The following is a 12,791-nucleotide window of genomic DNA, read 5'->3' as shown; positions in this document are numbered from 1 at the left end:
CTATCTAATTTTTTTTGTGGCGGTTTATTTAAACTTAATGTATTGAAAACACATCAACTTAACGTCAGCTCAATGTAAACTCAAAATAAATTATATAATATAAATTATTAATAAACTAATTATAATTTTAAAATTAACTTACTATATTTCAATTAATTTATTAATTGTTACTAAAGTGAAAAATAAATTAATAGTAAATTGAAAGTAAACTTTTTAAAGTTTTCCATAGTGGTCGATGTAACTTAATATAAACTCAATATGAACCTAATATAAACTTAATATTAACTCAATATAAACTCAATATGAACCTAATGTAAACTTAATATGAACTCAATGTAAACTTAATATCAACTCAATATAAATTAATCTAAAATAAACTCTTAGTAAACTGATTATAAATCAAAAATTAAGTTATTGTAATTAAATTAATTTATTAAAAATAAATTTATAAAATGACTAATAAACTAATAGCAAATTGAAAGTAATTTTTTTTAAAAAAAAATCTACGGTGGTCGATATGAACTTAATGTAAACTCATTATCAACTCAATAGTTTTTTTATAAATTGTTATAAATTAAAAATAAATATAGTCTAGTCAAATTAATTTATAATAATTCAAAAATAAATTTCTAAAATGACAAATAAACTAATTATAAATTGAAAGTAAACTTTTAATTTTTTTCCCAATGGTCGGTGTAAATTTAATATGAATTCAATATGAACCTAATGTAAACTTAATGTAAACTTGAGATCGACTTAATGTGAACTTAATATCAACTCAGTGTGAACTAATTTAAAATAATTTGTTAGTAAAATAATTATAAATTTATAATTAACTTATTCTAATTAAATTAATTCATAAAAAATTACACTATTAAAAATAAATTCATAAAGTGATAAATAAACTAATAGTAAATTGAAAGTAACATATATTAAAAAAATCTACGGTGATCAGTATGAACGTTATGTAAACTCAATGTAAACTTAATAAACTAATATAAAATATTTAATAAATACTAAATAATATATTAACTTAATAGTTCAAATTAAAGTAGCAAAATTCTCTATACATTAGAACATCAATAATAATGTCTCCATTTTATTTTTATATTTTTAATGTAAATTTTGTGTAAATTCAGCGTGTGTTCAATGTCTAAAAGCATCCTTAATAGACTTTCTAAAAGAGTCAAACTCTCTAAATTAAAGAGTGTGATAATAAAATATAAGTACAATGGATTAGCTATTATGTATATTCAGAGAAGAGATTGAGTTTGGCTCTCTACATATGAAGCGCCAATTTTCACTCTCTATTATATATATATATATATATATATATATATATATATATATATATATATATATATATATATATATATTGTTAATTTAATATAAAAATAAAAAATAAAAAATAAAAAATAAAAAATTATTTAATTAATATTTATTGAAAAAAGTAAAATAAAGAGTTAAAAATTAGAGAGTCTATTGAAGTAAAATTAAAAAAATTGATCCTTAAACTTGAAATGCTCTTTATTTAAGAAAAAATGCTCTTCATTATAAAAAATTGTCATTGGAATGCTCTAACTCAATATAAGTGTAGCATAAAAACACTAATTTAAATTAAAAAAATTTACGTTTAGTGGCTGATATATAAATAAAATGGCAATTTACAGAAATATGTATTAATCTTTAGATTTAATTTGAACAATTAAAAAGTAAAAAATTTGAATAATTAAAGAGTAAACAATATTTGATTGGAACACAATTAAAATTGAAATAATTGAAGTTTCCTTTTAAAATGGGTCTTAAAAAGCAATAAAATCATGACCAGATCATGTAATAAAAGGAAAATAGTTCATGTGACGTGTAATAAGACGTGGTGATGAGATGAGAATACATGTCAGTTTTATAATATTAGTGGTCATATGGCGCGTAGTAAAATATGGTGGTGAAGGGACAAAGATGTCTTAATTTATTATAAATATGGCTTATTTTGGGTTATGAGGGAATTTTGAAAACTTTTCTATTTTATTGAGAGATTACTGCAAAAAGAAAAAAACTGAGATAAAAATATAAGACAGAAGCATTTTTGAGGGATTTGTGTAAATTACCCAACTTTTAAAGGTTGTAATTAAAATAAAATTTCGTAAAAAAGTCGTGATTTTTATGAAACTAACCCTATTAAAATTGCAAGAATGCGTGATAGACTTTAGTCATTTGATTTTTCTTTTATTTTGACGTTGACAATTTACAAATAGCACACCAATAGTTTCTTTAAGTATATAAGACTAGTATGAAACTTACAAGATCATAAGCATTGGTCTATCAAAAAGTTAGAGTTTTTAAATTCAAGAGTTATGGAAGAAGTTTGTGGGGACGAAGTCCCAAGATCGCAGTTGTGATGTATGATTCCATCAAACCATTATGAGTTGTTCATGACGGCTAAGAATTTATTATTTGAAGCTAACAATTTATGGGTGCAAACGCAAACGTGAAACATGTATTGTTGAGATTCTTAACGAAGGTTGCTAGAGTTAAGGGGAGCACCCCAATGCGAAGTGTTATGCTCCTGCTTAAAGCCTGGCACCTTTTTATTTGCCGGAGGGAACATGTCCTGGTATATAATTGAATTAACAAATGGTCAACGCGCCCTCTGAATTTGTGACACGGAGTCATCTAACCCAATTTATACTTTTGAGCAACTAACCTCAAAACTCTTTATTTTCGTGTCAAATAACCTCATAATTTATATTTTTATTTTAAAAAATAGATTTAGGGTAATTATACCGCAACAATTATGGAAATATCTAATTACTTTTTTGCATCCCTCACCTCCGATTTGTATTTTACGCAAATTAAAAATACAATTATGGATTATTTGACCCAAAAATGAAGAATTTTGAGGTTAGTTGGTAAAAAAAGTATAAATTGGGTTAGATGACCCCGTGTCATAAGTTTTGGGGGCGCGTTGACCCTTTGTTCATAATTGAATTCAAGCTTGAAGTTTTTTTCGTGGGTGCAAACTTCTGTTAAAGAGCGCGAAACCTAGACTTTCTAAATAGACAAAATGACATTAAAATAGGCATTTGATGATGGTCGGTCCGGTGCCCGATTTCCTTTGCTTCCGCTACCCGATTAAGCTTAGAAACACTCCATCCTTATATACATTGTCCTGAAACAACTCAAACATAATAATAAGTAATTTGAACTCAAAAAGATTGAAAATATGCATAATATGTGTCTCAAATACTAAGGCAAATAGGAGTATTTATACTCATATCACTAACTTGAAGCGGATTAGTGATGCGGTGTACAAAGACCAACAAATTGGAAGAAATTACCGGAATCTTTGTAGTGTATTGAATTGTATCGTTCGAAACGGCATGGGAATAAGACTATGAGTCTCTGATTGATTATTCCAAAGATCGAGCTGGAGCAGAAATCTGAGTAGGAGCAGGGTGCGCAAGCTGATAAAGAAGACCTCGGTTTGAATGCCAATAAATTTGCAAAAAAACTAGGGTTTGTATATTTGAAAATAAAAACTTTGATTTTGAAATAACTGATGGTAACTGTGTTAAGACGAGAAAAATTTTCATCTATTGACTGCTTCTGATCAATATGGAGGAATGTGAATCTCCTATTCTTCTTGTTCTTCCTTATGATGATAACTTTTACATAAATCCCGAACTTTTCGAATACACGTTGGAGGTCAAAATAAAACCAATGATCTGGATAGTTTTCGAAGTAAATAATTGAAGGGTGGAGAGCTGACGGCTGCCGAGGAGGAGGTTGAGTGCTGGCGAGAGTCTGGCGGTTGATAGTGTTTGGTTTAGAGTTAGGATTTTGGGGAGGGTGAGGGAGAAACATTTTATTTAAAAAAGCTCTACTTGTTGATATAAATAAAAACAAACCTTGCTAATAAACTTAATAATCTAGTTGTCGATTTATCTTGTTAACAAAATACTTGCATCGAGTAAATTAGTAGGTTCCCAGATTAAATCCAGAATTTCTAATACTAATCCAACTCAAACTTTATTGCACGCATACATAAGTGAAATTAATCTAATAATTAAGAAAGAGAACTTGTCTCGTATGCACAACTTAAATGTTTCTGTTTGGTAAGTTGGTGGGAGCTTAAAATAACATAGTTTTAAAACCAACTATAATACTAATTATCTCAAAAAAAAAAAAAAACTATAATACTAATTGAACTGCATAGTTGTGTAGATACAATCCTTTTACAGAGTAAACATAAATCAAAATTGGAAGTTTATTAAAATCAAATGAAAATAATCAATAAAATACACAAATCATACATAATAAATCAACAAGAAAGCTATCCACAAATACAAGAAAACAGAACTGGCTCTCCATTTCTTGTCCTCTGTTCATCTTCCTCATGCCATGCACTTATTACTCTAGGAGGAGCAACTTGTCCATCAACAAATAATGAATTAGCTTCAGCAAATGAAAATTCATCAGCTCCATAAATACTAGAATTAGGGTTTTGGTTTCTTCTATCTTCATCAGCTGCTGCTCTTCTTTCAGCAGCAAGAAAATGACCTAAAGATGGAGGATGATTATTATTATTATTGTTGTTGTCATCGTTGTTCGTTACGGTTTGTGCATCAGTAGTGTCTCTTGAACATAGAGAGAAGAGCCATGTTTTACGTTTTTTGTTGCTCTTTTTTGCTTTTATCACTTCTATTTTTCTTACTTTTGATGATTTTCTTGAAAACTCGAATAGATTCGAAACACCGATGAGGCTTCCGAGTGTTATGCTTCTATCGTGGAAGAAAGATCCTGTAGACTGATATGATTCATAATAGAAAAACACAGATAGATTAGTCTAATGGTTTTTTTACACTGGTAATGTCTTTAATTAATTTGCATCTTTTTACACATCCAAAGTTCATGTAGGCTCATAAGGCTAAATCAAATAGATTCCATCTTAAAATCAATTGGCAAAAAAAAAAACTAATACCGAAAGAGAGGCAGAGAGACAATCTGGCGACTAGTGGAGTAGCCGTCCATCCTAATCTTGCCCCCCCCCCCCCCCCAGCCTGAACACCGGCTTAGCGAATAATATATTAAATTGCTCCTTAAACTTGCACGTCATGCGTATTTAGTATTAAAATTAATCTTTTTATCAATTACTCTCTCTCCTTGAACTTGAGTTTTTTTTCATAAATTAGACCAAATGTATCACTTTTAAAAAACAAATGTGGAAGGCAAAGTTTAGGTTGTTTATTAATTTTTTGAGTAATTGATAAAAATTAGGACAATATTTTTGATTTTTAGATCAATTATAAAATTAAATTTTCTCTATTTATGAATTTGTTCAATTTATACAATTTTATTCTTAATTACTCTAAAAATAGATAGTATAGTCTTCAATTGATTAAAATAACTAAATGTGAGTTAATTGACCCTTGCGTATAAGTTTAACGACCGAAATGACTCTTTACTCTTTGTTACTATATTTTATTTTGGGTTAATTGTAAATGCATACACGAATTTTATCCTAATTTGCAATTACAACATTGCCAAGTTTTAAAGTTTATGTTGTAATTGCAAATTAGGATAAAGTTCATGTATAAATTTGTAATTAACCCTTTTATTTTTAAGTACTATTGTACTTCATGTTTGTTTCGATTTCATGTTTGGTTTGAAAAACCTTTCAGACTTACAAAAGGGCGTCAATGGTATTATCCAAAGCCAATAATTGTGCACGAGCATGGACAAAAAATACTACCTATATTCTCAAAATGGATGGCTAATATCCAAAAAATATATCAGAATCAAATTAGTTTGATGAATAGTTCGTTAGTAAGGTCCACCTTGTATAATTGAGGGTTAAAAGTTGGAGTGGTCCTAAATTTTCCTAGTATGTTTTAATTTGATTCCCTTAGTTTGTATTCAGGTGGTATCAAAATTTTAAATTTTACTCTCATGTCAAAGTATTTCAACCTGATCAAAAAACTTGATATGAAAAGCGGTGGTATTAATATACTAAGAATATAAATATGACAATATATTTAAAAAATATATTTCACTTGATCACCATATTAAACTGTAAAATGATGAATTATCATTATTTAAAATATTATACTACTATTTTAAATATAATTATAAATTTAATACAGTAATTCAAATATAGGGTACATGTTTGACGACATTAAATTTTTTAATCCTATAATTGAATGATGAGGAAATTTAGAAATCAACAGATGATTTAATCCTGCACAATTGATTTATCTTAAAATGTAGCATTCATGAATCATCTCAAAGTAGGACCGTTTCACCAGCTAAGTCACTGTTTAACAATTATGTAGTGCTTGTGCATGCACTCAATCGATTTTACAGTATATATATGATTGATGTCATATAATATAGTATTTTTTTTGATATAATTTGATGGCCAAAAAGAACTCATTCTGAGTTTATTAACAAACAAAACAACAAGATATTCAATACTACTAATATACTGCATTATAATTAGTGCTCGAGTCAGAAATTCTATATTTAAAAAGCCAAATCGCAATAAATACTATATGTGAAGAAATAATTTTAAAAAATTGAGAGGGCCAAATCATAAAAAATAAAATTTCCTTACACTAATTGAGATCATTTTTCAAAATTGAGGGGGCTAAGGCCCTCTCTAGCCCCCTATCCCTTCATCATTGATTACAATCAAAGGCGGAACCAGTCCTCTGGGTTAAGGGACAACTGCACTCCAAAATTTTGTGGATACTTTACCTTTTCATTTTTATAAATACGGCTCGTAATTTTTAATTTTTTTACAATTAACTCCTTTGATTTTGTTTTACAATCCAGCTTACGTTCTAAAATTCCTAATTACGCCCCTAATTTTAAGCGCATCTAATCTCCAGCAAAGCATATTTAGGAAAGACCAAAACAAACCAAAACAAATAAAAACAAGGTGCGGTAGAATCATGTCATATGTCTCCTTGGAAATAGAGAAACCCTAAACTATTAAGTAAAATCCTTAGAAATGTTACTGTCAGTATTTTTTTATACTCTAAAGATACTATTATAATTATCATGAAAATTTTAAATTTTTTTAAGTAAATTTTTTTAAATGAAACTAAAATATTAAAAAAATTGTGATGCTTTACTACTGACCTCAGTGTCTAAATCTGAAGAAGAGGAATCTGGTGAAGAAGAAGAAGAAGCAGTGATTAAAGTGTTAAATGAAACTGATCCTCCTGAAAAATCAGCAACATTATTTCTAGGTATCCCAACTCTCTCATTCAAGGGCTGCAATCCCAGAGGCCATCCTTCTTCCTGCAAAAACACATAAATCAAATCAAATCTCAGTTTTTTTAATGATCAAACACTTTTTCAAAAATAGCATGAACAGAATGAAAAAGAAAAAGGAAATTATAATTGCATGCAGTGTCTCAAAACAAGAGGAATATGACAAAATAAAGCTAGATCCATCTTATAAACGTTTCAGAAACTTAAAGAAAAAGCAGAAACAATACAAAAAAACTTGGACAAAAAGAGACCTGTTGAGACATATTTTACAAGTGTAGTACTACTTGAAATGCATTTATCTGTGTGTTTTGATGCTTTTTTTGGAAGAGGATTTTAATGAAGGACCCAGAAGAAGTGTCAATTTTAGTTTGGTGTTTTCTGCTCTATAAGACAATTGCTATTCTGTTTTCTGCTATAACTTAGCTTTGTGAAATGTAGCATAAAAACAAGGAATTGCATTAGATGTGGGCAGCAGGGGTGTGTAAAAACCGAACCGGACAGTAGAGACACACTAAATCAAATCCGAATTGTAATTATAGTTTGGTTATTTAATGAATACTATTTTGGTTCAACTTACGATTTTATAAAAATTTGGTGTTCGGTTTTTGATTCGATTGGACATTTTGAAAACTGAAAAACATATTATTTTTTTAGAAAAATTAATATAAATACATAAATTTCTATATTTCTATATTTTTTGTCTTTATTTTATAATTGTAGTTTCCACATAAATTGATAAAGTTTTTATGAAAAAATACTAGATAATAATTTTTTTAATATTTAAATTAATTTTAAGTTAAAAAAATTAAAAAAATTAAAAACTTTGGTTTTTTAACTGAAACAAACCAAACTTTTTGATACTCCCTCCGTCCCGTAAAGATAGAAAAAGTACCACCTTTTTTTGTCCCATAAAAATAGAAAAAGTTGAGTTAGTTAAGTCAAAAATTATCAAAATACCCCTACATGCTTATCATAAAACATTAAATGCATATTTTGAAAAGATAAATAAATGAATTATAAGTGCTATAACTAGTAAAGTGGCTTTGGGAAATGCACATGACTAATTGATTACAAAGGGTAATTTAGACAAATTATCACAAGTTACCTATAAATAACTACTTTCTTAATTCTTGTGAAATGGGTGCTTTTTCTATCTTTACGGGACGGAGGGAGTATATGTCATCGGAATTCTTAGTTGAGATTGGTTTGATTTGAAAATTTAAGAAATTTTGTTGGTTGATTTTGGCCGATTTTAAATCAAATCGAATCGAATCTACTGATTAACAGCCCTACTTGTGAGAGTAAGTAAAATAACAAAGAGAAAATGGTCAAAAAAGAGAAGACTTATCATGGTTGTGGGCAATTCTTTATTTCTTTGCTTTAATTAAATCTTTATTGACTTGAAAGAAGGAAACATAATCATTTATGTCTCCAATGCTAAAAAAAAAAACTCTGAATAATATTTAATACTGAATCAAACATAGACAAGCACTACTCTCCATTAAAGTTTGGACTCAAAATGACATAATTATCCTGCTTCTGAAACAGTAGTATCATTTTAGGTGTTTTATCTTATATTTATGACCGTGATCAGGAGTGCGTAAAAATTAACCGGATCCCTCTGTAAAAAAAAAAAAGACCGGACCATAAAGCCAAACTTTTTTTTATCAACAAAATGACCAATCTAAAATGGTAAGAATATTTTGGTTATTTAGACAATATAGATCGGTTCTTTTAGAGGTTAGCATTTGGTCGGTTTAATTTTCATAAGTGGGATTGAATTTTTGGAGATAATAGATCGCAGGCTGTTTTATATTTTTATCAAGGAAAAAGCTATCCGGATAGAATCTATCCGGATAGAAAGATCTATTTTGGTCATTTGGAACAATAAATTAAGGATATTAGAGTCATTTTATTTAATAGTAAAAATTAAATGACAATTACAACCTTAAGTAAAAAGTAAAAGGTAAAAATTTAATATTTAAGTTAAATTAAACAAGATAAACACATCATTTTCAAATAGTTTAAAAATTAGTTGAGTTTATCTTTTAAGATTAACAATCAAAATAAAAAACTAAATTTTAAATTTTAGACTATAATTTAATTTGATTCATTTATTTTATACATTAAATTTTTGAAAGTTTTTAGTATCATTATATAAAGTGCAAGCTACTGTTTTCTTGCAGGCACACATCGTTAAATTATTTCTTGCATTCCTAAAAGTTTCTCCAAGAATGAATTACTTCATAGCTCATAATTAATATTATGGTATATTTAAGAATATTCATCCTAGACTCCAAATAAACATAAAATGCGAATTTCGATGCATATTTTATTTCCTTTGAAATTTAAAGATTATACTCCCCATTAAAGTTTGGCTCATAATTAGTACTCCCTCCGTCCCACTTTAGAAGTCCCATTTGACTTTACACACAGATTAAGAAAACATTAATTATTCTTATCTTTTCATGTTTTTTCATGTTTTGCCCCTATTTATGATAGTGGAATTTTCCATAGAGCTCTTTTAAGATAACTAAAATAAGGGTAAAATGGGGTATTCAATGGAAAAGTATTCTAAAAATAGTAATGAGACTTTTTAAATGGGACATCCCAAAATAGAATATGGGATTTCTTAAACGGGACGGAGGGAGTAATTGTTATACTGTTTTGCATGGTTATTTGACAAACATGATACTATCACTGTCAGGTTGAGTTGAGCATTAGATTGCAATTAGTAAAATTCAACTAATAATAATACTACAATATTACATTAGTCTAAATTTAAAACACGAATTATATTTTTTACAATTCGTAACACCGTTCAATTTTCCGATAAAATATTATTAGTTTAACGCAATGTTTTAAGAATTAAATTGATGTGTAAATTGATTCTTCGTTCAACTAGCCCAACCCACGGGTAAATTTTTTAAGTGAAATTAATAAAATAAAATATTGGAAATCGCCAATTATACCTCTTTACTCATTGTTTCAACCATCGGTTCTATCTGGTTTAACTAATTACAAATTTTCAGATTTTTATGTTAGTTGGACCGAGCAGTTGACTGATTTTTGTTGAACCGATTAAATGCGTTATCCAACCTGATTATTTAACCACAATTTAAAGTTCTATTTCTCTAATAGTTTGATTAACCAATTGGTAAAAATCAAACGAAAACCAAAATTATATTTTTAATTATTTAAATCCAAACCACTCATTTTTGTCCATTTTAACCAACCAAAATTAAATTTAAATTTGGCTTTGTTCGGAATACAAATTTGGTTCCGATTTTGTTCAGTCTAACATAGATAGGGATATGCTATACTCGGTTTGGTAATCGAATCGAAATATCAAGTGTCCAATTTTGAAAGAGAACAAAAATCAAACCGAATTCAAAAGGAAGGTTTGGCTCCATTCATTTTGATTTTTTAGAATATAAATTCTCAAAGTGATTAGAAAAAGACGTGTCGTCTAGTTAGTTACATATAATACGCAAACTAAAATTAATTTTTTAATTTAATTCTTTTCGCATTAAATGGTTTGGTTTTGTTTTTTACTCAGTCTATTAGAGATATGGGTAATGCATAAATCAGTTCGATTTTAGTTAAAATATCAAAAGTTTTTGAAAGGCGGCGAGTTCGAGTCCTGACATGATCGCGTAGTCAAGTTTAGTTTGGTGTAGTTAGAGTTGGACATGGGTTGGGTCAGCCCGTGAACCAGCCCGGAACCGGCCCGGTCAAATTTTGCCCGGAACGGATCAAACCTAGAGCCGGACTAAAACCGGGCCGGAACCGTAGAAAGAGCGGTTCCAGGCCGGTTCGAAATTTGTTGAACCGTAAACCGGCGGTTTTGGATCGGAACCAGCGGTTCAAGGGTCGAACCTGTTGATAAAAAATATATATTATTGTAATACCCCGTATTTTAATTGTCGGTTTTGCCACGCATCGTGATATTCGTAAGCGATATTATGAAGTTTAAATATAAATTTGGATTAAAATAATAATAATAATAATAATCATTATTAGGATAATTTATTAAATTTATTGAAGTTATAGTGTTAAATTTAAAATAATTGATAAAATAATTAAATAGGATTAGAGTATTTGGATATATTATTAAGGATATTTAAGTTAGTGGGCATAGTTTGTGAGCCATTTTAGGCTTTTAGCCAATTAAAAGAAAATAAAAAGAAAATATATATATAAGAGAAAATCACACCAAATCACCCAAAAATTGAAAAGTTTATATTAGTGACTCACATTTTTCTTTTTTGCAGTAATCTCTCAATTTTTAAAATCTGTTTTCATGTGTAACTAAATAACATTTCTTTTCCTATTTTATCCCTCACTTGTACATTACTATTGTGTGTGTAATACACACGCTCAATCCTTTTTCTTCTCCTCTAAAAGCTTACCATGGACGGCACTCTACATACGATTATAGTCGGCGATTGTTGGTCGGCAATCTATGGTGGCTTAGCTAAAACTCTTCGACTTATGAACATCGGAGCAGCACATAGATTGGTTGGGAGAGGTGATCGATTCTTTTATTTCTTTGGCTTTGTTCTTCTCGTTTCACATCACAACAAGATCTACTTCCGACGAAACTCCGATCATGGCAGAGGAGGCCGCGACGGTGAAAATGTTGAAAGAGGAATTTGGAGAGTAGTTTATCACCGACGGCGAGAATAAGACGACGTTCATGTGGTTAAAGTTTACATCTTTAAAAAATAGTATATCAGGGGGTATGAGAGAATTAAGAAATAAACCTTGAGAAAATTGCTTAATAGGTTGTTCATGGTGAAAAGAATGGTTTTTTTGTTAGAAATAAGAAACCTTATGTTGATGCAACAGAAACTGCAAACGGAACTAGCAACAACCGGCGGTTGTTGGAGGCTATACTTTTTTCAATTTGTTTAAGTAATTTTCAATCTTTTTTCATAGGGTAATTGTGTTCTTGTGCTTTTAATTTCCTTAGAGAGTATATATAAGAGCAGGAAACAAGGGAAAGATTGATACAGATAAAATGTAATGCTAACATTTGGCTTGTCTTTTTTCAAATTTCTATTCAACACCTCAAATCTTACACATTTAGTCTCATTTTGCAGAAGATGACACTTGAAAAGTATGAAATTTGCAATTGAAAAAGAAAAAGACTTTATATTCTTTAAAAATGAATGAACAAGAAAAACAATTTGTATAATTTAAGCTTGTAGAATAAGAATACTATATAAACCACTACCTTAATTCAATTTTTGATAAAATTTATCTTTTTGCTCTTTACAATTTTAACTGATATTTTATATTGGGAATTTCGAGATTTAATGTAATACACAAATTGAATAAATTTTTTAAGAGAAATATATTTGACAATCTATATAACCTAAAATCAACCTAATGTGAACCTGATGTGAACCTATATCCACTTAACTATCTTAATTCAATTTTTAATAAAATTTGTCTTGCTGCTTTTACAATTTTAACTGACATTTTATATTGAGAGAATTTTGATATTT

At 28.6% G+C, this 12,791-nt stretch overlaps 1 protein-coding gene across 1 annotated transcript; it reads right to left on the bottom strand.

The window, feature by feature from the left end:
* Positions 1 to 4,249: 4,249 nt before the first annotated feature.
* Positions 4,250 to 7,715, bottom strand: LOC126676103 (uncharacterized protein At3g17950-like). Its single transcript, XM_050370271.2, has 3 exons — positions 7,530 to 7,715; positions 7,144 to 7,305; positions 4,250 to 4,807 (listed from the first exon to the last, which is right to left on the bottom strand). The coding sequence occupies exons 1-3, from the start codon at positions 7,539 to 7,541 to the stop codon at positions 4,334 to 4,336; spliced, it is 648 nt and encodes a 215-aa protein (XP_050226228.1). The 5' UTR covers positions 7,542 to 7,715; the 3' UTR covers positions 4,250 to 4,333.
* Between the last annotated feature and the right edge of the window lie 5,076 nt (positions 7,716 to 12,791).

The sequence above is a fragment of the Mercurialis annua genome, linkage group LG1-X, assembly GCF_937616625.2.
Source record: "Mercurialis annua linkage group LG1-X, ddMerAnnu1.2, whole genome shotgun sequence".
Classification (NCBI taxonomy): Eukaryota; Viridiplantae; Streptophyta; class Magnoliopsida; order Malpighiales; family Euphorbiaceae; genus Mercurialis; species Mercurialis annua.
The sequence above is the reverse complement of the archived record's forward strand: the minus strand, read 5'-3'. Positions and strand labels throughout refer to the sequence as shown.